This window comes from Halichoeres trimaculatus, unplaced genomic scaffold (assembly GCF_033239565.1).
Source record: "Halichoeres trimaculatus isolate MK-OKI-2021-1 unplaced genomic scaffold, fHalTri1.1 fHalTri1_scaffold_5, whole genome shotgun sequence".
Taxonomy (NCBI): Eukaryota; Metazoa; Chordata; class Actinopteri; order Labriformes; family Labridae; genus Halichoeres; species Halichoeres trimaculatus.
Genome location: NW_027437183.1, coordinates 24,261,353 through 24,287,843, shown reverse-complemented (window position 1 = coordinate 24,287,843; position 26,491 = coordinate 24,261,353). Strand labels below are relative to the sequence as shown.

Sequence of the window (26,491 nt, the reverse complement as noted above, 5' to 3'; positions counted from 1 at the left end):
TCAGCAAATGAATTTACTTACCAAACAGCGCTAGCAGAGCCTGGAGGGCAAAGTGCAAGGTGCGGCGGTTAGCTAGTTTGCCTGTCTTGAGCACCACTTCTTCTTGGCCGACCTCACACAAGTCAAATCCTGCAAGCAAAATATTAAAAACGTGATTGTGAGTCCACATAAACAAATGGATTCATGGTTGTATGAGGAGTTCATATGGACTGATTCTCAGACAACATTTAACTCACCAAGAGCAGCTAGAAATTCATGGCATCCTGGCAGTCGCCACAGCTGCACACTGATGGACACCTGAATGGGCAGGAGGGAGAAATCTTGTTCTTTTTCTCCAGTTTGAAGTTGGACTAGCACCTGGTGGAGCTGCAGAGGAAGAGGGATAATCCAAAAAGGGAAAGAGGTCATGGTTAAGGTGGAGTAACATAATAAAATACAAGAATGAAAAAACTCAAGAATTCTGTTGGAGACATGATAAACGGTTAAATCTTAAGCATAGACTTGAACAATTTCTATTCCCAAAACAAATAAAAAAAATTCTCCTACAACAACTTCATGTTTTAAGGGCCCAAGTATTATAACAACATCTTGTTGTGGAAAACCTGTAACATGATTTTCTGAAGTAGGTATAAAGCTGTTTGATGGCACGTTTAGTCAACAGAACGTTTCCAGGGAAGAAGCAGAGAAAGGGCTGGGGCTTTGTTGGCCTTTACACGTGCCCTGCTGGGAGCACACACACGCCTATTTTGCTGAGGATTACTTTGTTTGGAACAGAGAAACCTTTGTTAACCTGACGTAACTGTGGACAAACTTAAAACGTGGAGTAATGAGGGGTTTTCTTTTACGTCACAGCTTTATCCCACCCTGAAACACTTCTTTGACCTGTAATAAACCAGGCTGTACGTAATCTCTAAAACCTGTGTGCAGACAGTGGTGATGGGAAAATTTCAAACAAACAAAAACACTGAATGTCTTCTACACTACATGTGATGAGTAAAAGTGCGGGGCGATGTGGGAAACAACAGAACAGATTATCAAATTAGAATGCAGCTTTTATACATGGATTAATGCTTCAGAGAGATTATGAAGACAGAAAGTTTAGAGCGAATGAGCAGTGGAGAGTGGGAAAGGGTACAGGTAGGTGAGGGCACACTTACCATGGCCACCATATTTTTAACAGCCTTCAGACAGCACGTTTAGGGAAGGGGAGAGAGAATAGGCTTTTAATTTCATGCACAGAGCCATTCACAAAGGGTACAAGGGTTGAGGTCAACAAGAAGGAGAACAGCAACAAGTTACACAAGCATTCAGTGTGTGCAAACTGAGCAAAGTGAGGTGGTGTGCCTCAAAGCATTAAAAAACTGCTAATCACCATCTGAGTGGGTAGTTTTTCACTGTTAGCATGTGATAGTCACACGTCACACGTAAACAGAGAAAAAGCACTGCAGTGTAAGATTAATTCTCTGGTGTCACGAGCTTGGGTGCAAGGGAACAGGACTCGGATTGTAGTCGAGACTTTACACTTGAAGTGCTACCACTAGTCAGGCTTCTCTACAGCATTATACAGGAGATTAATCTGACGCTTGAGCTGCCAGTGTGTTAGTGGGAATCCAGTCCTGACGCAACTAAGTTATGTCACAATATATCCCTGGTATTCTCCTTTCCACTAAGAACCTCATGGTACTTGGTAAATAAAGGATCAGAGAAAGCGGGAGGGAATGACTCAGTGGTTCTTAACGCTAATAATAACAGTGTTTGAGCCAAGGACTGATTGGTTTTGTGTTGCATTAGATACAAAAATCCAGAAGTATTTGTTCAGAGCTGCAGGGCCTACCCGGTTGATGAGCTGCTCTCCCGCCTCTGAAGCAGTGATGAGTTTGCACAAAGCCTGGAGAGCTGGGGGTGGCAGACCTGAGGGATGGGATCAGAAGTTCTGCATCATTCACATCAGAAACCAGGTGCATTTTTATGACAGATGATAAACAGAGTGATATGAAAGGATAAAACTGGACCCTATGTGGAAACAATGTGACACAACCAAAACATCAGTAAAACATGAGATTCTGAGTTTTATCTGACTGTGATGTGAAGCCTGTCTCAGGTACATACCCAGTAGTGATTGTAAAGTGGTGCTGCATTGCTGGAGCCTGTCTCCTGGATCTGCAGTGGGAAAGAAGACAGCAGCAGGGATACCAGTGCCTGCAGAGTCAAGGCGGAAGCCCACAGCTGTCAGCAACGCCTGCCAGCCAGGAACACCACCCACTTTGTTCTCCACACTCTGCTGAGATGTGTACATGGAGTTACGCTGGCCGTTCTGTATCCTCTGAAGAGACTTCTCCACCTGCAAAAACCAAAGTTACATATATTCATGTCCTTGTTTGTGGTATTTTATCACACTAGGTTTTTAAGAGAGTGTTAGAGTCTCACCAGGTGGAGTAAAACCCTAAGAGCATCCCGCGCTCGCTCTGGATACTGTAGAATCTCTGCCAAGGCTTGGCCAATGAGGGATGAGGGGCTGTTCAGCTTGACATCATTACCTATCAGCATGTAACCTGGAGAGAAGAAAAAAAATCAAAATAAACACTTCATCAAAGGTCTTTACTTCTCCTAAATACTGGAACAAAACACAAACCCAAAACTTTCAGGTGTTTCTAACCTGCCCAGTTGGAGGGGTGTGAGTACTGCTTGCTGCTCTGTACAGTCTTCATGGCATCTGCCAGAGCTGCACTGGCCTTGGTCCCGTTAAGCAGGGCAGTGTAAAAGGCATGGACAAAAACTTTGGACGCTGCGACAGGGACTGGCCACAAGGACACAAGAGTACACTGTGCCCCAGCAGCTAGGAATGCCCGGGTCAACCCAACAACACCATCTGCTGTCACTTTGCTGCTCGACTCCTGATAGGACCTGCGGGTGCAAAGATGAGAAAGGAGGCAAGGGAATCAGAAGCTTAAATATATGAAGCATAACATTAAAAGGCATTCTTAAAATCCATCAGAGCTATTTTTTCTGCTTGAGTTTTCTTTTTACGACACAGTTTTTGCTTTCAAATATGTGACGTAAAGATGTATTAAACTGGTACCTTTATCTTCGAAGTACATCCTTTATCTCAAATAGTTTTCAAGTTTTTTTCTAAAATCAAATTAGTGCCTTTAACCTTGTAAATCCTGTTTTTCATAACATTACCCCCCTCTCCTGGCTTATGGTGAAATTCCTGTGGCCACAACAGTGCCCATTCTTTTCTGTTATGTAACATTTCTTAAAATCATTTCTCCTCAGTAAATAATACTTTACATGTTTGTGAACCAATTCTTAATTAACCTCTAATGAGTGAATGATTTCATTTAGTAGTGTGAAAAACACAAAGTATTTACAGCTTTATAAATCTGAAGAGTAGAATATCAAGACTACATTAAATAACAATCACATGTGAGGATTTTGACTTTATGACCTACCCCAATACCACCAGCTTGACAGGTAACCTCAGGTCTAAAATATCTGCTGCTGTGAGCAGGAACTCCTGGAGGGGCGGGCTGTCACAGATACTCTCCACATCGCTGCTGTCATCCTGCATGTGAAGGGACTCTGGGATGGTGTAGCCGCTTCCTATCGAGCCCTTCCTTCCGCGACCGCTGCTTCCTCTCCTCCCTCCTGCGCCTCTACCCACTGTTCCCACACCCACACTGGCACTGGCACCACCAGGTCCACCCTCCGGGTTTGGGGTAAGTACCAGAGCCGCCAACTTCCAGGAAATGTGGGTGGCAAAGTGGGCACACTCAGCCTGAGTGAGGGCACTCATCACTCTTTCTTTGGTGGCTGCAGAGCCAGCAAGAGGTTGGCAGCCCAGCAGCTCAGCCACCATGAGGGCCTCCTCCTCTGCAGAGGGCATGGGTCCCCACAGCCAGCGGTCCATCACAGGTGAGGGCAGCCGGGGGTTTCCTACAACGGCAGCCATCGAGACACCACCACATGGAGCAGGTCCAGGGCGCCGTGAGTGAACCTAGGAGCACAAAAACAAAGGTATAACTATAAATCTACCGCTGCAGTTCAGTTTTTCGTCTTAAATATAAAAACATGATTCCAAACAAGCAGAATTAGCAGCAATAAAGCCCTTTAGGTATGAATAGTATACCAGAAAACAATGTTTTGAATATTTTTCATTTATGAGAAAGAGGAGATCAACCTTTGCACTGGATCCAAGGCCGTGAATAGAGGGAACAGCAATGAGGCTGAAGCGCTCGTACAGGTACTCATTGGAAGAGCTTCCTTTCAGCAGAGCAAAGGGGATGAGGTACAGCTCTCCCTCCAGAACCATCACCAGCTGTCTGTGTCGGCCAACAGGCCCGCTGGAGTGCATCAAGCCCTGTCAGACCACAGCATTAGTACCAGAAAACAACAAATGCAATATAAAATTCAGTTAGTCCCCCTCCCTTTTTATGATTGGATTTTTTATCTCTTGTCTTTACCACCCTACATCACCAACAGGTAGGCAATGAGCCGTAGAGGCAGTTCTTACCCCTTCCATAGGTGCGATTAGTAAATCATAAAGTGCCCGCAGTGGAGGCTTTCCAAGGTTGCTGGAGCGACGAGGCAGGGAAGAGTTTCCATCTTTGGCAGGTGACATGGTGTTACTGAACAGGCTGGTCATACTCTGGCAACTCCTGCACAAATACAAAATGATGCTATTTGGATTTAATGATGTTAAGGCTCCAGAGCTTAGACAGCATTAATGTAGAGTATATCGACAAAACATATGCATGGAGACATGTTCTCCAGATGATCAGATATAAAAATAAGAAGACCTTGCTTGAGCCCCACACAAAGCTTAAATAGTCGTATCATAACCATGGTTTTGCTTTAGTCACTTTGAGGTCAGAGAAAGTTTAAAATTCAAAACACAGTTTGATAATTACATTCACAATTACAAAGTATTGCAATCCAGGCTTTAACTGTACCATTTCAAACCTATGGACAAACCAACAGGGAACCCGTGAATCAAAGTACACTTTTAAACCCACTCGTCCTGCTGCACTTAATGAGCTTTGCAGATGCGCCGGGAATGTGGCTGCAAGCACCGTGTCTAACTTGCTGCATAATGTTGCATCAGATATGGCTGTATAAAGATGCAAACTCAGCCACTGCTATTTCTGTGAGTTTATGTGCCTCAGCTGCAACAGAAGAGCCCGATCCAGCACTCAATCACAGAGACCCAGCTTTCTTTTATATGCTCACTGACAGATCTGAGTCAGGATGAGTAAGAGGCAGATAAAAGCAGGACAAACTGAATCTCCATTGTGATGTGCTGTAATCCCTGTGAACACATGTATAATTTAAAATGACACAGAGAATACTGAGTCAATATCCACTAGATCCACAAGGTGGCAGTGTAACATTGTGGTAGAGTGGATCTAGCAGAAACATGGAGTAGAAATGAAAGTGATCAGATTGCCACCAGACGCGAGGAAGAGCTGTTTTCATCCCATTTCACAGGCTCTTACTCCACATGTAATCTAAGTTAGAGACTTCATGTCAGAAAGGAGGAGAATTCTTTAATGCACCACCTATGATATGTTTCTGAAACAAAAGGGAGGTGGTAGCAGCCTTGTGTCTAGGAGCGTGGCTACTGTGTGACAGGAGTGACATCGCCCTGCAAAGGCAGAGACACATAACATACTGAGAACTGTGCTAATAGTAGCCGTGGGGTTCAGAAGCCTCTGGTGCTGTAGGCGCACAGGGCCAAGGTTTATAGCCACACTTGTCACTAGTCTCCGTCTGTTCAGGCAGCCAGAGTTTCCTCCGGGAAGCAGCCAACAGACATCTATCCTGCCCTTCTGTTAGCCCCCGGCCACTGGCTTTCCTCCAGACTCCCAACACTCTGTCTCTCTCCCAGGCCTTGGCATGAGCCTCCATGGGAAAGCAAACAATCGTTTGTTAGCCTGACAGAAAGAATGAGAGAGTGGGCGAGGGATCAGCCAAGAGAAGGTGAGTGTCAAGTGTGGAGGGAAACAGTGAAAAGAAAAGACTGAGAGCAGTGAGGCTGAAGGTGAAGATTGGATTCAGGGACTGCTTAAGCGTGCAGAGACAGACAAGTTAGCCTTCCTGACACATTTAAACTCTTCAGAGTGACCTTATTTTTAGCCGTGCTTTAAAAAAAATATTTGATGCAGTGTGCTTTCTCTCAAAAGTGTTTCCTGTCTTTTAATTTTCATAGACAACTTCATACAGATCCCCAAACAATCTCATTATGCTATCAATGTGCATAAAAATGTATTCAATTACACACAGAGGGGATTAGACACGACGAGTGGCTCATTATCACCTTCCCATAGTAATCCCTCAAAGCTCCCAGATAGAGATTAGATCTCAGTGTTAAAATAAGGCAATCGATTATTAAACCAAATGAAGATATCTCACCAAGACGCACAACTATTTCACACTCTACATTTACCTCTTTGGATTTAAATGTCATTTGGTTTGACTTATTTCTGGAATTCTCTTAATTAAGAGTAATTATAGCATTGCTGCCATCTTTATTTCACTAATAACTTATATTAACCTTCCTCTAAAAGCATGTGCTATGTTTACATTATCTGACAAACCCCCAGAGATGTATGACTTCAAATGACAGAGAGGTTTTCTTCATTTTCTCTTGCTTCAGCAACGTGATAGACAATAGGCTCCTAAGCACGAGGAGCTTTATAATTCAGAGTTTTTTGAGGCCCAAAAGAATGAGCGGATTATTACCGGCAGCCCATTAAAAGAGCTTAATGAGCACCGAGACTCAATTAAAGCTGGAATTACCCCCTCATCAAAGAGCAGCTCAACTGTGGACGAGGACAGGAAAATATGACCCAGACACACACGCATATGCACACACATGCACACATTCCATTGGTGTATATTACCAATCAGCACAATGTAAATGAATACTTTGCATAGTGGTTTTCAATAATACTCTGAATGAGCCACCGCCAGACTCGCTGAAAAATCCACAGCCATAAATCTGCATGGCAAACACAAACAGGGCAAACATCTTAAAACCACATCAACGTCTGTGTTTGGCACACACACACACACACACACGCACACACACAAGGCCCATCAGAGCAGGCAGCGATAAGGGCTTTAGCAGCTTGGCTCTGCTCAGTCTATTTAATAAGAAGGATTCACATGCTGCCTCTGTGCTGGCGAAACAATGGAGAAAAGACTCCTTTCACACATGAGCTACAATACCCTGCGAATCTCCTTACCCAAGCTGATATTTTTAATCTTTCTGTTTTTTAGAGGAAAGTAGGTCTAAGTAAAGCTTCTGGATGAAGGGCTGTGTGCAGGAATGTTGAGGTGATTTGGGAAAATCTGGTACCTGTTGAACAGGTTGTTTCTGGACACCATGCGCAGGAAGCCTGTTGGATCAGTGACTGAGTTAAGCTTGTTGTTGAGCTCCTCAAATTGTTGGTCCAACAAATCCCCCGCCTCGCTCTCCGTCTCGCTGCTTGAACATCCTCTGGAAAAGAAAATGGGAAAGATGGAGTGAGAGACATGAACAGTGAGTGAGATTCTGGCAAGCAAAAAGCACTTCAGCAAAGTAAGACAATACACAGACTTACATTGTTTCTCAGTGGATTAATCAACTACACACACTCCTGATCTGTCTAAAAAATACACACTGTTCCAACCCACACACACTTGGCCTAATTTCCCAGGCTTGGTCCAACACAGTGATGATAAGCAGACTTAAATCCTTTCATTATAATGCTGCTGATGCTGATCCAGTCAGTAGGGAGTCAACCAACCCCCAACCCCACAATCACGAACGCAACACCACTCTCTCCCATCTCCCATCTCTGCCTTCATTTGTGGACCTCTTCTGTTATGCACCCATATCATGTAACTCTTATGTCAGCTTTTTCTCTCACAGAAGCAGCGTGTGAACCAGCACCATGGGTTCTCTCATTATCTTATCCTCCCACCATCACCATTTAAAGAAAAATGATCTTGACTTTAGTTACTTTTTTTCATTTTTTACTTTTTCACACAAAGAGTGGGCAGCTAAAATACTGTTATAATGTTGTTGTAACTTTATTTTGTGAGTTTCAAAGGCAAAATTTAACACAAACTTTCACAAACATCCTGGCTAACAGAAGCATAGGACTTTCAGAATGCCAACATCAGCTTCATCTGTATTGCAAGCCACAACAGTGAGTTGTAATTTGCTAACAGTTGTTAGCCAGTGAGAGGGTGAATGCTAATGTTAGTTAATCACGAAAGTTGTGTCTATCTTTTAAGTCTATACAGAGTCTGCAGGGTTTCCCTTAAATGTTAATTTTTACAGAAATAATCCTGCTCAATTGTCACTCTGGGCCTCTATACAAGTGTGTCAGTGACTCTGTCTGTTTCGAACCCTCTCCTCAGCCTGTATGTCGATGTTTTGGTTGTGTTGGGACGTGGTTACACTAGTCAGTCACAGCAAGCCCAGTGTGCAAGTGACTAGTGTTAGTTAGCAAGTAGAAGAAGCTATCCAGAGCAGATAGGATAGTTGATGTTACACGGAGAAAGGAAAACACAACCAAAGAGAGACTAAACAGATAAAGCTTTTTCCTAAACAAAGATAAAGCTGGGCCGACTTTCACTTGCTTTCACAAACTTGGAGAACAGCACGGGACAAAGAGCGATGCTAGGTGGCTTTCTGCTAACCAGGTATGTGTCAAATACCTGTGATTAGCTTGCACTAACATGCCAAGTCAGGTGCATGGCTCTCTAGTCTCTCCTACGTTAAAACGCAATGCTACAGGTGGTTGCGGGGCTAGTGAGTGTGTTCACGTAGATATGGTCAGAGGCTGTGGGTGTGTGCTGCTGTTGGCACTGATCCAAGGAGAAGGAGCCCTGTTTGAATTTTGTGTTAACTAACAAGTAAGGAAAATTCATGCAGACCCTACTTTTAAACCTTCACTACTGTGGTTAACAACACTTTCAGGAGGTAATGTAAGGGTTCGGCTACTTCCTAGCTTACTTATATTAGCCTAAACATGGCTATTGCTAACAGGTTATCAAAGGTGTATTTAAATTTGAAATATGGACTGTTCACTGTTTTTAAGGTGATAACCACTTTGATGTCGTGAACATAGACTGTATAAAGTATGATCCTAATATCCTTTTATTTTCTAGACGGCAGAGTTAGAAAACAATCAGCACCGTAGTCTATGCCGATAGCATAATTAGCGTTTCATACCTAAGCCATTTTTTTAACTAGGCTATAAATGTGTTTTTATGCTGTAAATGTTTTTTTTTTTTTGGATTGGTGTGTACGTGACCTCCAGTCTTTCTGCAGCCAGCCTCAAGCAGATCATTGATGAGCAGCAACTTTTAGCACTTCCACATAGGCTTTTTCTAAATGTTGTTCCTTGGTTGTAAAGTGATTAAAAACTGTCAGGGTTTTCTACATATACACATTAACCACCATAAACTGTGTTGTAAATAGTGATACATTTTTACTGTATTTGAGCTTCACACCCTGAGAGTGGGGCCATGGAAAGTGGCTGTCCCATAAATACAGTCAATTAAGATTCACTCTCCTTTAGTGTACATAATGACCGACATCTGCTGTGTGAAGAAATGATGAGTTCAGACTAAAATGTAGTTTGAAAAGATGACTCTAAAAAAGTCAAATATATTTCTACTGTCAGGCAAGTCTGCATCCTCATTTCTTTCCCCATTTTTCTCCATCCCATTCATTTCCCCTCTCCACTCATTTCAGACTGCTGCCTCTCTTTTCTCCCCACTCTGGAGAATGAATAGGCTGGTAAGTGGTGCCATATTGTGCCCATCCAGGCGCAGTGGCGTGTGTGCAGCTTCCCATTGGAGTAGTAAATGAGCTGGTAATGGGGCAGGAGGGCCAGGCTGCTGGGGTGCTGGAGGATGGCACTGGGCGGACCAGCTGGGCACTATGGATCAAACATCAACTAGAGACTCAGGGCTAACATCTAACACTGTGTATGCTGCGGCTGTTGAAGGGAGATTTAGCTGTCAAAATACCTCACAATAAAATCTAACCACGCCTTCAGAGACCCACTGGCTACTGTCTGTTTGTTCTGTAATCAGGAGGTTCTGCTTTGACTCCTCTCTTTTTACCACTGTATCTTAGCCTTCGTCCTATTCACCCTTAGTATACTCTCAGTAAACTCCATTCACTCTTCCTCTGCTTGTCAGGTTCTGTGTTTGTTAGGTGTGTTCAACAATCTGCCTTGACAAAGAGCCATTATTCCGTTTCATTTATTCCCACTGGGGAGAGAGTGGAGTATAGGAGGCAGAGGAGGAGGGCTGTCATCACAGGGTTCAATGGGGCAGAATAACACCATTCTATGTACACACACACACACACACACACACACACACACACACACACACACACACACACATTCACACACACACACACACACACACACACACACACACACACACACACACACACACACACACACACACACACACACACACACACACATGTAGAGTTTCTAACTTAAGCTTTCCACAGCTCACTCTGTGGATAAAGGTGTCAAATTCTAGTCTTGGCTGTTGCTTAGAGGCAAAATTATTCAATAATATCTCACGTCGCTCCATTCATGTGTCTGATAACTGGTAAAGGGGGGCATCCCAAAAAACTCGCCATGATCAAAGGCTGTATTATTTGTACTTTTTTCTTTGTCTGGCCAAAGAAAAAACAACAGTAAGGAGGCCAGATGGCTACATAGTTAAATAAATCATAGATTTCAAAACTAAATTTTAGGCAAGCATGCTGCAGGTCATCTCTAAAAAGCTGTAGATAGATGTATCCTGGTTTGGGCCAAGAATTAGTTGTATGATAATTCTGGACAGATTTTGATAGATTCATAAATCGGCTAATAAAATGAGGATCAAAAGAAGACCTTGTCTTTTTGTAACCTGCTGTACTGCCGGTGGTCTAACACTCTCTCTAGTTGCATGCAATCTCTGGCATACAACTAAAATTGTACAATCTTGTTTTTACCACCTGAAAAACATTGACAAATTAGATCCACTTTAAGTTTCAAGGACACTGAGATACTTTTACATGCTTTCATATCCTTGCGCCTAGATGACTGTAACAGTCTTTTTACCTGCCTGAGCCAGAGAGACATCAATCGTCCACGGTTAGTTCAAAACTCTGCTGCCAGGCTTTTAACCAAAACCAGGAGATGTGAGCACATTATCCTCCTTACACTGGCTCCCTATTTGTTTTAGAATTGATTTTAAGATGTTACTGACTTGTTTTAAAGCTCTTCGTGGCCTCGCACCTTCCTATATTTTAGACCTTTTAACACCTTATGAGCCAAAGTGCCCATTAAAGTTCTCAGGCAGAGGCCTTGTAAATGTGCCAGTGACAAGACTGAAAACTAAGGAGACAAGGCATTTTCAGTCTGTGCTCCTATGGAGGCTATGGAGTAGTCTGCCTGATGAGATCTGGTCTGCTGAGTCAGTAGCCTCTTTTTAGTCACTTCTTAAAACATACTTTTCTCAGCAATCCTTCCCTGATTTCTTTTAAAGATTATCTTCATATTTTACTCTTTCTTTCTTTCTTTTTTATCTGATTTTGTTTGCTGCCTGATTTTCCAGGAATATGAATTGCTTGTTGTTTTATCTGCCTGAAAAGCCCTTTGTAACTTTGCTTTCAAAAAATGCTATATAAATAAAGCTTTTTATAATTTAATGATTGAAAGTATCAAAACGGCAGGTTTATTATTGCCTACATGAATGAAGTTGAGTGTGTCATATTAAAAAATAATTCCACTCTCTTATTTTTTATTTCGTACCATATCTAAAATTTCAAGATACACCTCAGAGGTGTGATGTAGTTTGTGAAAAAACATGTTCTTTAGGCATCAAGGAAATCTGAACAGGACTTGGTACTATCTGAGACAATCCAATGTTACGTTAATCAGATAAAAACAAGAGCATTGGATGAAGTAATAACAACAGTATCTTACATCATGTCTATAGTCACACAAAATTCATAAGGCCTCTTCTTGAGAAAAATTGTGTTGTTCTAGTTTTATCCTGTTTCTTGAATTATAAAGCCTGTTATTAATCATGCATTTGGAAAACAGTACGGAGTCTAAAAAGTCAATGGTGTGATGACTGTCTGCAAATAAAAGATGTAATGTCCATGAAGATAATCCATCAAATAACACATTTTATAATGCGATACAAACCACAAGCTTCACAAACACGAGTAATGAGCTGACAAGCAGAATAAAGATTTTCTGTTTCACTGTGACAGCTGCAAACATCTCACCTGCTGTAATAAGACTCAACACCAAGAGCCTCCCGTGCACTGGCTATGAGCTGCTCCAAGGAGGATCCAGTGACCACCCCACCACCGCCGCCCCCCTCCTGGAACTCAGACCCTCCTTCCGACATGCCCTCGCCCAGGTACACCTCATGAAACTTCAGGATGCCTGGAGGAAGAAGCAGGGGCAGACATTACTGACTGTTTACAGGTGTTAATAAGGACAAAGATGAATAAGCAGAAAAACATCCAACTGTTTCCCATGGCTTGTTTTCAAACGCATTTTATTACACGCTGACAAAAGAGGAAAATTTTGGATCATTTTAACTGAGAGCTGTGAGTGAAGCCACGTGTGGTAGTGCATCTGTGGAGCGGAATGAATAAAACAAATAATGCTCAATAAAAGATAAGAGAAGGCTGCCTGTGCCATCTGCTGCCCGACATGAGAGCTCAACTGAGTTTTGAGCAGGAACATCAGAGAGGGGGGAGAGCACACTGGGAGATGGAGTACAGGGTGTGTGTGTGTGCGCATCTGTATGTGTATGTGTGTGCATGTGTCACCTGCATGAATGGTTCTGCTTTAATGCGTTTGAATGGATATTAAGAGTGATTAAGGTTTCTCTCTGTGTGGGTGCGCTTTCATGTCTATAAACACCCAGAATTTACACTACTGAGGTAATTAGGACCTTTGTAGGCCTTTTTAGTGGTGGCAGACTCTTTAGAGCAGGCCATGTTTGTGTGCCAGCTGGATGCCAGGGAATGCCAGGAAGTGACAGACAGGCGATTAGTGAGCAAGTGGCTCCCTCTTAGCTCGGGGCAAAATTCAGCGCTTTGAAGATCTCCACTGGTCCCTGCAGTGTTCCTCCCCTCCGTATGACGAGTGCTGCAGGGGTCAAGTTCATATGGTTGCCTGGGAGCCAGTTTGATCAAATGTTCAAGCTTCTAGTGGTATGGAACATGGGTCACGGCTCTCATTTCCTCTCTCTAAAGCAGAGAGCAGCAGAGAAGAGCCAAAGGAGCGCTAACAGCTCTGCAGCCGAAGGTGTCGTGAGAGCTGCACTGTAATTCACCCACGGCTTTGCCTATTCTCTTTGTGAAACAGGAATTTCACAAGTCAGAAAACAAGCTGCATCTTAATCCCTCCGCCTGCGTTGGTGTTACTCAGAGTGTCAACAAAAAGGGACAGAGTTGGAGGAGAACACAAAGTGCAAAAGTACAGCAACACTCTAAAAAAAGAAAAGCACAAAAGCAACAAAAAAACACAGGAGACAGGATGAAAAGAGACAGGGAAATTATGTTCTGACTTTGTGCAAGGGCTAAGTGTTTCCTCTTGGCATGTGTGAAGATGTTGTCGGTGTTGTTTGGCCGTGTCACTTTCAATTAGCACGGTCTGTTGGCAGACGCCTTCTGGGGTGTGAGGCAAAGCAGGGGGCAAATCCTAACAGCAGAGTGGCAGGTGGCAATGCTGCTTGGTGCTAAAGCTGGCCTTCTTACCCCTGCAGCTAAAAACAAGCTACAGCCTCCAGACCTTTTATCTGCTTTAATTTGAACAAGCAAGTGTTTTGTTTCGACTGAGAATGTTCTCTGACCTTTGTAATTGTTAAACTATCTACAAATACAAGCAGAAAAGAGAGAAAACAAGTGAGCAATTTCTGTCCGCCTATTTACGTGGTCTTCACTACTAAAATACAGAGTAAGTGTTATATAGCAGGTAGTGTTTTGTGCTAGCATACACATTAGCTGCAGATATGACATTATTTTACAGGATACAGAAAACTGTGAAGGACAATAGGCTTCCAGCACCACTGTCAGGAACCTGGGAGTTCTTTTGGATCAGGACCTGTCCTTTAACTCTCACATCCAACAGGTCTCAAGGACAGCATTTTTTCATCTTCGCAATATCAAGAGAATTAGACACATCTTGTCTCGGAGCGATGCTGAGAAACTAGTCCATGCTTTAGTTTCTTCTAGGCTGGACTACTGTAACTCTCTTTTATCCGGCTGTCCTAATAAGTCAATTAGGACTCTTCAGCTGGTTCAGAACGCTGCCGCTCAGGTACTGACTTGGACTGGGAGGAGAGAGCACATCTCTCCAGTGTTAGCGTCTCTACACTGGTTACCTATAAAATCTAGGATAGAGTTTAAAATTCTTCTTTTGACTTACAAAGCGATTAATGGCATCGGGCCATAATATCTTAAAGACTTAATCGTTCCGTATAATCCGTCTAAGTCTTTGCGTTTTCAACATGCAGGTCTGCTGGTTGTACCTAGGGTCTCTAAAAGTAGTATGGGAGGTCGAGCCTTTAGTTATCAGGCTCCTCTTCTTTGGAATAACTTACCGGTTGAGGTCTGGGGAGCAGACTTAAAACTTTCCTTTTTTGATAAAGCTTACAGTTAGAGCTGGATCAGGTCTGAACCAGATCTTAGTCATGCTGCTATAGGTTTAGACTGCTGGGGGGAACTGACACACAGGGCTCCTGTTTCCCTCTTTTTCTGTCAGTCTAACTTCTAGTCTTAATGTCCTGTTATAGTTACTGACCATACACCTCTCTGGGAGGATCTGAGTTTGTCTTGTAGGTTCCTGGGGTCGGTGAAGTAGACGTCCTGCTGCTGTGCTCCTGTCAGACTCCAGCTGCTACAGCTTTGGATTGTTGCCGGGAACGGCCTGCTGGTTTCTCCTTAACTGTCGCCACAGCGCCAAACTTCAGACTGCGTCTGTCTGTCTGTCTCTCTCTCCCTTTCTGTGTGTGTGTGCGCATGTGTGTGTGCGTGTGTGTGTATCCCTCTCTCTCTGTCACCCCCCCATTATTCTCTCTCCCACTCTCTCTCCTCAATCTGTCTCAGAACCCCAACACAGTCTCCTCAGATGTCTGTCTAACATGAGTCTGGTTCTGTCCGAGGTTTCTGCCCGTTAAAGGGAAGTTTTTCCTTGCCATTGTAACTTGCTAAATGCTGCAAAGTCCTGTACTCATGGTGGATTAAGATAAGATAAGACTCCTTATCTTGTCTTGATGTTGGGTTTCTGCTAATAAAATTTTATTAACATTTACGGGTCTAGACCTGTAAATGTTTTTGTAAAGTGTCTTGAAATAACATTTGTTATGATTTGGCACTATACAAATAAAGATTGATTGATTGATTGATTGATTGAAATATGTCGTTCATTTATTTCTAAACTGGGGAAATTTGTGTTCAAAATGCATCAAAGCTTAAGTTCTAGGCAAAAATGTTCAGAATGTAAAGACCAAAACATAACCACAGAGTACCATGTGACTGGAACACTTATTTTCCACATGCAAAGGCTGAAATTTGAGAAAGATTTTCTAAATTTTCTTGTTCAGGCACACATGGTCTCTGACAGTCCTCACCTGCTCCTGGAGCCAACAGCCAGCTGTACAGGTAGCCAGCAGCCATGGAGAAATACAGCACCAAGGCCCTCTGGCTGTTGACCGTGTCCAGGATGTGCTCCACTGTGACTGGGGTGTAGGGGTCCGAGTCCTGCTGGCCGGTCTGCCGCTCCACCAACAGGTCAGCAAAGGCCCGTGTGCGACCGCGCTCTGCAACAGCCAGAGCCTCATCGTGGTGGCCTGTGAGGATCAGAGGTTTCTACTGATTAATAAGTCACAGCTAAAGCAGCATGAAGTAAGGAGGAGAGGAGCAGAGCGGATGGGCGTACCGAGGCTGACGAGGACCCGTTGGAGCGCCTGGTAGCAGGAGGTTTGCAGGTCAAACAGGGAGAGTTTGTAGTCTGTGCTGTGCTGGGCTTCATGGCGGATGGTCTCAAACAGTGCAGACGCTCGGTAGAGCTGAGGAGAAACCACAAACAACAGGTTTTTAAAGCAAAACAATGACATTATACTTGGATTTAGTTGTAATTCGTGCAGGTCAATGAAATCCTATTCATCTCATAAGATTAAGTATCACTGTCTTTTCTTGACTCATACTTAAATGCAGCGAGTCAGGGAGGAGAGGATTAAAATGTCCATCAAATCAAACCCCGTTATGCATGTATGATTAGCCTTTGGAGAGGGGGACTGATTATGGCCACTAGGTGGTAGCATCCCACCTCACTCTTCATCCCTGATGAGACCTGCTGCCTCCTAATTCAGCTTGTGTCTCAGCAGAGAAAAGTAGTGTAATATAGCTCGATGAATCACCCCCCAAAAAAGTAAACCTCTCTTCAGCTCTTATTTGGCTCTCCACTTGAAAGGGCAATGAGAAGCTACACCATTACCTGAGCATCAACGTCCAGACAGCATTCAAGGAAATAAATGCTTTGTGAACTCAATAAGCCTTTCTGTGTTATTGGACCTTTCTATTCAGCGCCAGACATTGGATTGAGGGAGAGGGAGAGAGACAATGGAGAGGTGGGGTGGCAGGCGTTGCTGCTACCGGCCCAGCAGAGCAAGCCAGGAGTGCTGAATCATGGGAGCCTTTATCGATTTCCTATCTCTGCGCCTATGGCTGCCCCGCAGGGTGGCTAGGACTGCTACGGAGCCACTCTCCAGAAGTCCAGGGCCAGCAGAGAGGGTGAAGCACCCTGCTCACACCGCTTGACCATAGTTCATGTAAAAGAGAAAGAGCTGCAGTGGAGAAAAGGTTGTTGGTGTCTGTGGAAAGGGTTGTGTGAGCACTGTGGGTTTGTGAGGAGGAAGCAGAGAGAGGGGTAGAGAACAGCATTGTGTGCTGCTTGTGAGCATACATATATGCATACGCTGTAGCTTGTCTGGCATATCCCAAGGTCATGCAGGAAAAGTGTGTCAGAGGGAGTGAAGGGGGAGAGTAGAGATCAGCAGAGAATCTGAGGAGCTCTGCTGCATTAGTGCTAGTAGGCAGAGCTGCTGGTCGCGCTGATTTTTGCTGATAGGGCCATGGGCGGATTGCTGCAGTGCTAGTTTAATCTGTTAGGCTTGCAGACATCCCCTTTAAGAGTGAAACTAATTTCTCACAGCGCCTTTCCTCCGGCCTGACCCCTCCTGGCAGAGATGAAAGGGGGGGAACAATCCCGAATGTGCTGTGTCTGCAGTGACTCAGTTGGCTGTGGTGCAGGTGAATCTGCTCCATTCTTCAGCTGCCATGCATTTGGAAAGCAGTCTCATGTTTTTAGTGTGACTGACATGAACACGGCGTTTATCTGACATGCTTAGTGAATGTCAATGTCATGCTGAATCACTGACATCAATGGAGCTTGATGTTCACCTTTAATGATTTTTGTAAAATAACCTCTATGGAGGTTTCAGACTGTATCAGAGGTAGAAAAAGATACTTTAAACGATATTTTAAGTAAACATAAATGTGTTGGTTCATCCTTCTTAGATATTAATGTTGAGTGCTCTTCAGAGCTGATTACAATCAGGATAGGTCACGGTGGACACCAAGACTGAAGCTCAGGTTTTAAACCCAGCTGAGTTTAAATTCAAACAGGAGAAGGAAGATAGGTCAAGTACTCTCATCATACGCCTATAGAGGCTGTATAAATCCCAATACAGGGCTATACAAATGAGATCTGAAGTGGGTCAGGGCATTTACCAAGGTCTCCTGGAGCAACAGGCCTGCTCATGAATAACCATCTAATCTACACTCTGAGGACGACGACGTCCTTTCTCACCAACAACTCACCCTCAGGCCTTTTGAGACGGCAGAGGAAAGAAAATATGTGTAACCCAGCTGTGGTATAAATGTGGGAGAAGCGTTGGATTCCCGTGAGGAAATCACAAATAATATGCACTACTACGATCTTAAGGTTCAGTGCTGAAGTGGAGAGCAAACACAGTGGAAAGTATGTTGCATGTGCTTGTTAGAATAATATTTTGCTTTAATTGAACACAAATTCCTGAAGATGAGTCATGAGCCTCTGCTCGAGTCATCACCTTGCTTCGTTTTTTCTCTTCTTCTCCAAACTCTCGTTACAGATAATTGCAAACAGACAGAGTAACTTTTCTGAAAAGTACAACACAGGACAGAAATAACAAAAAAGCCTATCTGGGTCACATAGATGTTGGAAGTGTGCGTGTATCACACCAGAAATGTTTCTTTGGACTAGATTTTGAAAATGAAAGCAGCTGAGTAACATCCCCACAGACACACGTGACAGTCGCTGCTGCTGGCAGATTTGGATGTGGATTCACCGGCTGGAAAAAAAAAAGACTTGAGCTGTGGTGTGTGGACAGACTGTAAAGGGAGATGTTAAGGGGATATTCCATGCTTGCCAGGTGGGCAGTGGGCTGAAGAGGACGCTGTGTGTATGTGTATGTGTGTGAGTGTGTGTGATGCAGGGGTTTGGGACTCTGGAGACCATGCACATAGAAAACCTTCTGTCATCTGTTGCCTGTCTGCAGAGATGACAGAATTTACCAGCCTAACAGACTCCAGAGCATATTTCCAGCAGCCGCGTTCAATCTCTTTATTCACCTCTCTTTTTATTCCTCCTTTTGTTCTCTCCCATGGCCTCTCTCTTTTTTTACCATCAGGATTTGGCTGAAAATCTCTATTTCACACTTTAAACCGTTGGACATGTACTTCCCTCCCTCATCTGAAATTTTTGCTAGCCAACAGATGTGTGCTTATTAGAGGTCAGTTTTAACTACAGGGGGGAGTCCAGATGGAGGGCAGGAGAGGAGAGGAGAGGAGAGGGGGAGGAGAAGTGAGTCAAGGTGAGTTGGAGCGAGAGAAATATGGAACAGGAAAAACTTTACCTGATGTTGGGCCTCCTCCAGATTCCCACTGGCCCACAGAGAGAGCCCCAGACGATGGCGGATCTTTGCCTCGTCCTCACGCCGAGCCAGCTGCTCTGCAAGCCGCAGGCCTGTCAGAGTGGGGAGGAAACGGGAGCAGCAGAGAGACAGCGGAGGGAGAGGAAGAGCAAAAATTATTCAGAGCAGGCAGACTCTTAGGTATCTTTCCGAGTAACAGATGTAAGCGTAGCGTGGTACTGATGTTCTGACAGCGAACAGGTTTGGATATTTGGCCTCGGTTGTAAGATACTGCTCCAACTGGGACTGAACACACACACACACACACACACCCACACACCCACACACCCACACACCCACACACCCACACACTTGTACTTTAGTGGGGAGCTGTTTGAGCACTAATCGGACTGCATAGTAATCAATGCTCAGAATCGACCGGCTGAGCAAACACAAACACACGCCTGGTGCTTGCATAAAAGAACCCACACGATATCATGAAGACGTCTACAAATATTTGCAAACACACGGCAGGGCTAATAATAGACTGTGTGTGTATGTGTGTGAACTCACAGCAGAGCAAAGTTGTGATATTTTGACTTTCTTTGGAAGACAGGGAGGAAACGTGCATGTTCACATGAGCGCACCCCAGTGTGCATGATCAGCATGCGTGTTTCAGATAACCTGGTGAGCGCACGGTTTGTTTTTTTACTTTCAATCCCTCAAACAGCGAGGCGTATGTCACATCTTTGCATGTGTCCTCGCTCTGCCTGCAGAGGACTTGGTTCTGCCCAATTACTGGGATGAAAATGCCACTCCACAGAGGACAATGATGAAAAAAAAAAAAACGACAGCTGCTGGGCCACATATCACCCACAAGGTGCTAAATGCTTTGCAAGTAGTGTGCAGTTTGCAATAAGTTATTGCTCATGCACTGTCTCACCTAACACAGGCTGCATATTTTCCCCTATTCGCACCCCTTGCTCGTGTGACAAAGGGGGTCCAAACACGCTTTCAGAAAAAAATGGGTCAAGCTGCAGCTCGTCCGAGTCTGCTTTCCTCTGCATTCCTGGAAAACAGTCTGTGGCTGGACCAGATAAGCCAAGAACAGAGCGCATGACCCGAAAACAGGCAGCCTTTTTCCGCAAGACCCAGCACACCACGCAGCCTTAGACTTCATGGCTCCTCCACGGCCACGCTATAGCTGGCTGCCTTTGAAGCCTGCAACAGTCTCCCCTCTCGCCTTATCTTTCCACACACCCTCCCTCTGCCTGCCTGCCTGCCTGCCCTCTTCCCCATGCATCTGCTGAGATCCTCTCTCCCTCTACCTCCCCGTACTCATTTTCTCATCTCTGTGCCAGTGTTTCTGCCCCCCCTTCTTCTCTCTACCTGTTTCATCTTGACTGTGGTGGCAGAGCTTGCGGGGGACTCAGCACTGCTTAGGGCTCATTAGGCACTGGAGCAAGAGAGAGGAAACAGATCTAAATTATCCTTTTCATTCTCTGACAGCATCACCCCTCACTCATCTCAACTCCAGCTCTGAGTCTTTCATCTACACACACACACACACACACACACACACACATTCTCACGCACGCACACAGACCTTTCTTTCTCCAAGCTGCTCTGTGATCGTTCTTTATGATCAAGCCTGAATGTCAACCAACTCTCTGTTTTCTTTATTCTCCAGCTGACAGTGAAATAATACACGTGAATTATGACGCATGCTGATCTGTCGTTTCCCTCCGCCTGCCTGCCATTCTCTTTCTTTCTCTCCATCCCTCCTCTCCTCCCTTACTCTCTCATTCCCTCTGTTCTCGTGCTCTGTATCACTCAGTGTCTGTCACTGTCACCGTTGCGTGCCTTTGGTGTGCCCCGCAGGCACAGTCACGTAGCGGCGGGCTGACATGAGGATGTGGCCGTGGCTGGCTGCACCCTGAAGAGCAACTAGAGAACACTTTAAAGGCTGCTTGACAGCTGGGTGAGTGAGTCTCTGCAGCCCCTGGGGCCCGTGCACCTCTGGCTTCAGACACAAGCGTTATGTGCAGACATCAAATACACATGCATTAGAAAAAAAAGGCACAAAATCTCATGCACTGTAGAGCTACAAGTCAGTAGTCCTGCAGACAAAATACCCCAGCATGAATGCACTCCTGACACATGACAGGTCAGTTCTTTGATCACGACCACATGTGGAAAAGAAAAGTGTGTCTTCTACAGGAGGTGCTCCTGAGGTGTTTTTATGATACAAAATCCCCCTGCGGCGTCTCCTTTTTCTCTTCACTCATGTTAACAATAAAATCAACTTGTTCAGTGTAAAGGAAATCTTCCCCACACCTTTGGTATACAGTCTTAATATGAGACATCAAATTTATTCCTCATCAAAACACTTCACAGGAGCTTAAGCAGTGATGACATTTACATTTAGATCAGATCTAAATGTTGTATTCGTGAAAGCTTCATTTATAATTAATGATATTACTGATAGCTTAGGACATTAATTCACCTGCCTGTCAAATGTTCATCACTTAAACACACGTTTTACATGAGATTCTGTCTATTTGGAGCTTTCAAAGGTCACATCACCTACAAACACAAATATCCACAAAGCTCAAAGCAGTAAGTATATCAGTGGCTCAATATGTCAGTGTTCAAAGCTCCACTGTCACTTTTTGTCAACTGACATTTGAGATATGGCATTTAGAGATAGAGACAGTCAAACTGTGAGGGGGCTATATGATGAAAACAGGTCCAGACATCTCATAGTGAGACACGCGTCATCCAGCTAGGTTTAGATTTAGATGCTTCCTGACAAGCTGTTCAAAGTCTCATCAACATGGACGTGTTTAATCAGAACCAAGAGGCAGAGCTGTTTAACACATCGACGGTTAATTACTCTTTCATCATGTGTCATAAAAGAAAAATGAATTTAAAAACCACAAAATTCTTGATTTTGTGAGTAAAGATGCCCAATATACACCAGTTTGATGATTTAATGCAATCTCATGGTATGTTTTAGCATTTTTATGATTCACTGAAATAAGTTTTGCTAATTTAACATTTCCTTTTAAGTGGACACTGTCAGATAAAAAACAGGTAGCTTAGGATTTGCCTCATATAGGAGAAGAGTGACGACGGAGTCACCAGTGTGTTTGTTTTTACTGCTTTAGAAGTAAAATGCTAAGTGGACTTGTACTCCTGTAGCATTTGTTTAGTCTCTCAAATCATTTAAAGCTTTTTTTTTTACAACATTCATCCATTTGCACCATATTGATGAACTGATTGAAGAGAATGTTGATTTAGGAGCCAATCACCAACTTTGTCACTGGGAACAACTTGGGGTCCAGCCAGTATGTTTACATACACACAATAGTCTGACTAAGGTCATAGCTTGATTGTAAAGCCACAGCGGGGTCTGGTCTTGTCTTCATACACATGCAGAAAAGAGAATCTGACTTCTGGCCAAGAGTGTCTCACTATGCTTCGATAGGCGGCGCACTGTCCTTTCTTTTAAGCGGAGCTGCGGGCGTATCAAACTAGGTTTGGTTCACCTAAAAAGAAAGCATCATTATAGCAACAAAGACAGAGATTAATGCAGCTGTATGTCTTTATGCATCAAGTATGTGTCATGTATCATTGCTAGGCACTGCCCTGTTGGCTATGGCTGCCTTTTGCAGCAGCTCTCTCTTCTTTGTCTATTTCTTGTAATTTTTTTGTCTCTTTTTCATAACCTTTGTATTTGGAGTGGATCGTTACTTTGTATGGCTCATTTGGACACCAGATTTTTGTGCCTTCAGCAATATTTTTACTACTTTTTCTCCTGTGTTTGTCTGGAGATCCTACATGTAACCATGACTGCATTGTTTACATATGAACTCAGCTGTTAGCAGCCTGTAGCATGTCAATGCTAACTGGTGCAAGGCCTGATGTTTCCCCACGAGGTGAGGACGACTTGCAGGTTCTCAGATGTGAGCTAAGAAGTGACGACATGGACCTGTCCTTCCATCCATCATTATTGGAAATGTAAGATCTATCTCCAATAAGATGGACGAGCTAGCTTTGCTAACCCAGCAGCAGAGGGAATACCAGAGGGCAGAGTAGCATCATGCCATTCACAGATATGGCTAACGGAGCTAACATCAGACACCAACTTCACCTGCTGTGAGCAGACAGGATCCAGGAGACAGAGATGGAGCATGACTGAAGAAGCTCAGTCCTGGACCCTGTGGAGGTGGAGGCTGGCTGAACTGGACAATGATGGACAAGCTGTCATCATCTATCTTGTTATGGACTGTTTTGCACTTTCTATACACTTTCTTACTTTTGCTTTCTTGATTGCTGCTGTGACTTCAGTTTCATTGTACTTGATACAATGACAATAAACCTGATTTCTGAAGCTCTATGTAAACATACTATGTGTGTTCCATATTTGGCATCTGACTGGGATCAAACTCTACCACTTAGCCAAAGTTGCCACAAATTACAATGAGAGTACAACTTGAAAACATGTGCTGTAAGTGTCTTGAGCAGACCTTTAGGTCATCTGAGCAATCATAGCAACAAAGATGTATTGAGGACATACGAAGCAGCAAAAGCCACAGCTGGCATTTACAACAAAACATCTGAGTGCCTTAGTGTTGATTCAACAGGCTAAACCAGAGACAAAATCTACAACAATCAAAGGCAAAATTACTGAATTCACAACACTTGATGATCCACATTGCTCCAACATAGCAGAACATGAACAACAAGATCCTGTAACACCTCAACATGACTCCCTACCTGCCCTGTATGATGCGATTTTTACACATATAATATACTGGTAATTGTATTGGTTTGGCCATCAGAAGGAGGTAGGCTATTACTGGCTCACAACCAAAAAATAAACAAAAGAGCAACCCATATTGTGAATTTAAATTAGTAAGCTTATAAAATTTAATGTGATTTTGTCCTAGGCCTGGATTCATAGTAAAAAAACACTTTCTATTATGCTTTCTATCTACAACTCTTTCTTTATTGCACCAAGGTTCAGATATCATCCACAATGTGCATTTGGACCAAACACTTCCTCTGTTGGTGAGAATTGCTTTTCTATTGGTTGTTGTGGCATAAATAGAGCATGGAGAACTTGTTATACCCCCATTAGTCGCTACATTGACGCCATTGATTTAGTGACATTACAAAAGGTGAACAGAGCATCCTGGTGTGAAAGCCTCTTTTATGTAAGGACGAGAAAGCAATGTACAACGTCCTCGAACGCAACACTATGGGAAAATAATAGGGGAGCAGTGTGAACACTTGAGGTCTGTCTATCAACAGTTAATTGGTATCTTCATGTGTACTCCACTGTAGCTTCCATACGAGTCTTAAATACAGCGTAACCTCCTGACTTCACACAGAAACACACACGCACACTGAATCAGGAGCCAGATGTCGTCAACAGTATCTGTTTGGAGCTGCTTTTCTATCCCTCCTTTTAATTAATCTTTTTTTAGGGAACAAAAACAAAAACAAGCAGTGCAGCATGAAGAGTAAAAAAAAAAATAAAAGTGGGAGAAGGAAAAAATAGAGAAGCTGAAGGAAAAAAAATACGCCAAGTTTTCGGTCTGGGTAGGTTGGCCAGAAATAATTGGCTGTCAAGGATAGTGAAAGGACTGTTCTTTTTCCCAGCCAGACCCAGGAACGATACAAGGACAGTGCAGGGGACAACAGGAGGACAGGGTGGAGACAGAATGGCCTGTCGCCTTTGTTTTCAATAAACCTCAACAAGCAGGCCAGCAGAGGGTGTTCGGGTCACTGCAGGCCTGGCTCACTCTAACACAGCAGACGGAGGAGGGATAAATGAAGTATACATCTGTCTCTTTACATGAGCTGCAACGTTCTAGCACTCAAACAGAGTCTGGGCGGTAACACAATGGGTGCGCCTGCCTGTGTGAGAGGTCTGACGCTGGGTGAGGCTGATGGTGTGAACATTCAGCTCACATCTATGGATCCCTCCACTTATCACTTCCTCTGTGAAAAAACCCTCCCAGCACTGTCACTGACATAATGAATTTCAGAGGGGCAAAGCTTCAGGTTTTTATTTCACCATAATCTGCTGGGGACAATGAAGCGTGAGAGGCAGGAGTGTGTCAGCCAGCGTGTGAAAAGATCCTTTGGCAGCTTGCAGCAAAGAACCCTCTGAGGAAAGTAGATATAGAGGTGTGAAGAGGAGCGAGCAGTAAACAGGGACAGAGCCTTGGCGTGCATCCTGATAGGTTTGCACAGACATACACACAGGAATGCTAGTATACCTTTACAGCACAGAAGCCGACACAGACAAATAATACGCGCACAAAATCCCCCTGCGCACTTATAACAAATAAGCACAAAAGCCCCAACACACACTCACGCACACATGCACCTATGCACACATGCACATCGCCTAATAAAAATGGCAATGGCTTAAGCAGCAAATACACTCTGAATTTCATATTCATGAATTCACAAACTCTAAGCCTATCAACTCAGGCAACAAAGGCAATCCTCTCTCCTGCTTCCCCTGACTCACTCACCTTCCTGCAGGTACATGACAGCCTGTGAGTAGTTTTGCAGAGCGTGGTGTGTTCTCCCCAAGCTGCCATAGGCCAGAGTTTTGGCAGCCAAGTCGTTTGTCTGAGCAGCAACACTGAGGTGCTGTTCCTGGAACACCACCGCCCGCTCGTAGTTTCCCAGTGACTCGTAGGTAAGGCCCAGGTTCCCGTAGGCACGGGCCTGTCGTGCAGGGCTGCCCGCTTCCTCTGCAATCTCCAGGTCACTTTGGTGGCATCGCAGGGCCGTCTCGTACTCTCCCATTGACTGATACACAGCGCCTAAACCGCAGCTAGCATCGCCCTCCAGTAGTCGGTCCTGGGTGTCACGAGCAATACCCAGCTGGCGCTCCAGACAGGAAATAGCCTGCTCGTAGTTGCCTAGCTGGCTGTGCAGAGCGCCCAGTTCACCGTAAGCCTGAGCCTTGCCGCCACACTCTCCCAGTTCATGAGCTACGACCAACCGCTTCTCGAAACACACAAGTGACTGCTGCAGGTTTCCCATCGCCCTGAAGGTGAGGACAGAAAACCAGGAAGCAACAAATTAGAAGTCTGATGTGTGAGATAAAAACAATAACAAACAATGGGAAAAAAACAGACAAGTAGAAAATCTTTACTTGGCATTTATCTCACACCTCTGAGAAACTGTATTATTGATTTGTTTGGTGTGATACCTTTTTGTTCTGTCTTAACAGAGCACTACAGAACAAGCACTGAGTACTAAATGCTCAAACAATCCTGTTTTCAAAGCAGCTGATGATCAGTTCTTAGTGAATATGTAATATAGATTCAGATGCAGCCAAAACTGTGGCTAAAGTCTGGTCCGAATGAAGATCTCAGAGCTGATATGAAGTTTAAACGCAGGCTGTGCTTAAAGGGTAACACTGTTTACTCTCCACAAATGTTGGGTGGGATGATGGGTCACCTGTCAA

At 44.1% G+C, this 26,491-nt stretch overlaps 1 protein-coding gene across 3 annotated transcripts in view; it reads right to left on the bottom strand.

Moving 5' to 3' along the window:
- LOC141790211 (tetratricopeptide repeat protein 28-like) overlaps positions 1 to 26,491 on the bottom strand; it is a 211,785-nt gene that overhangs the window by 2,344 nt on the left and 182,950 nt on the right. For 2 of the 3 annotated variants that reach the window (XM_074669913.1, XM_074669916.1), the window contains 16 exons: positions 25,545 to 26,068; positions 18,994 to 19,103; positions 15,975 to 16,104; positions 15,667 to 15,885; positions 12,305 to 12,467; positions 7,361 to 7,501; positions 4,514 to 4,658; positions 4,181 to 4,360; positions 3,453 to 3,997; positions 2,657 to 2,904; positions 2,428 to 2,552; positions 2,110 to 2,341; positions 1,835 to 1,911; positions 1,158 to 1,181; positions 237 to 366; positions 22 to 129 (listed from right to left, as the gene is read on the bottom strand). In XM_074669913.1, the coding sequence (XP_074526014.1) occupies positions 22 to 129; positions 237 to 366; positions 1,158 to 1,181; positions 1,835 to 1,911; positions 2,110 to 2,341; positions 2,428 to 2,552; positions 2,657 to 2,904; positions 3,453 to 3,997; positions 4,181 to 4,360; positions 4,514 to 4,658; positions 7,361 to 7,501; positions 12,305 to 12,467; positions 15,667 to 15,885; positions 15,975 to 16,104; positions 18,994 to 19,103; positions 25,545 to 26,068 (3,101 nt within the window). The remainder of the gene's footprint in view (positions 1 to 21; positions 130 to 236; positions 367 to 1,157; positions 1,182 to 1,834; positions 1,912 to 2,109; positions 2,342 to 2,427; positions 2,553 to 2,656; positions 2,905 to 3,452; positions 3,998 to 4,180; positions 4,361 to 4,513; positions 4,659 to 7,360; positions 7,502 to 12,304; positions 12,468 to 15,666; positions 15,886 to 15,974; positions 16,105 to 18,993; positions 19,104 to 25,544; positions 26,069 to 26,491) is intronic. The other variant, XM_074669915.1, reaches the window with a different exon arrangement.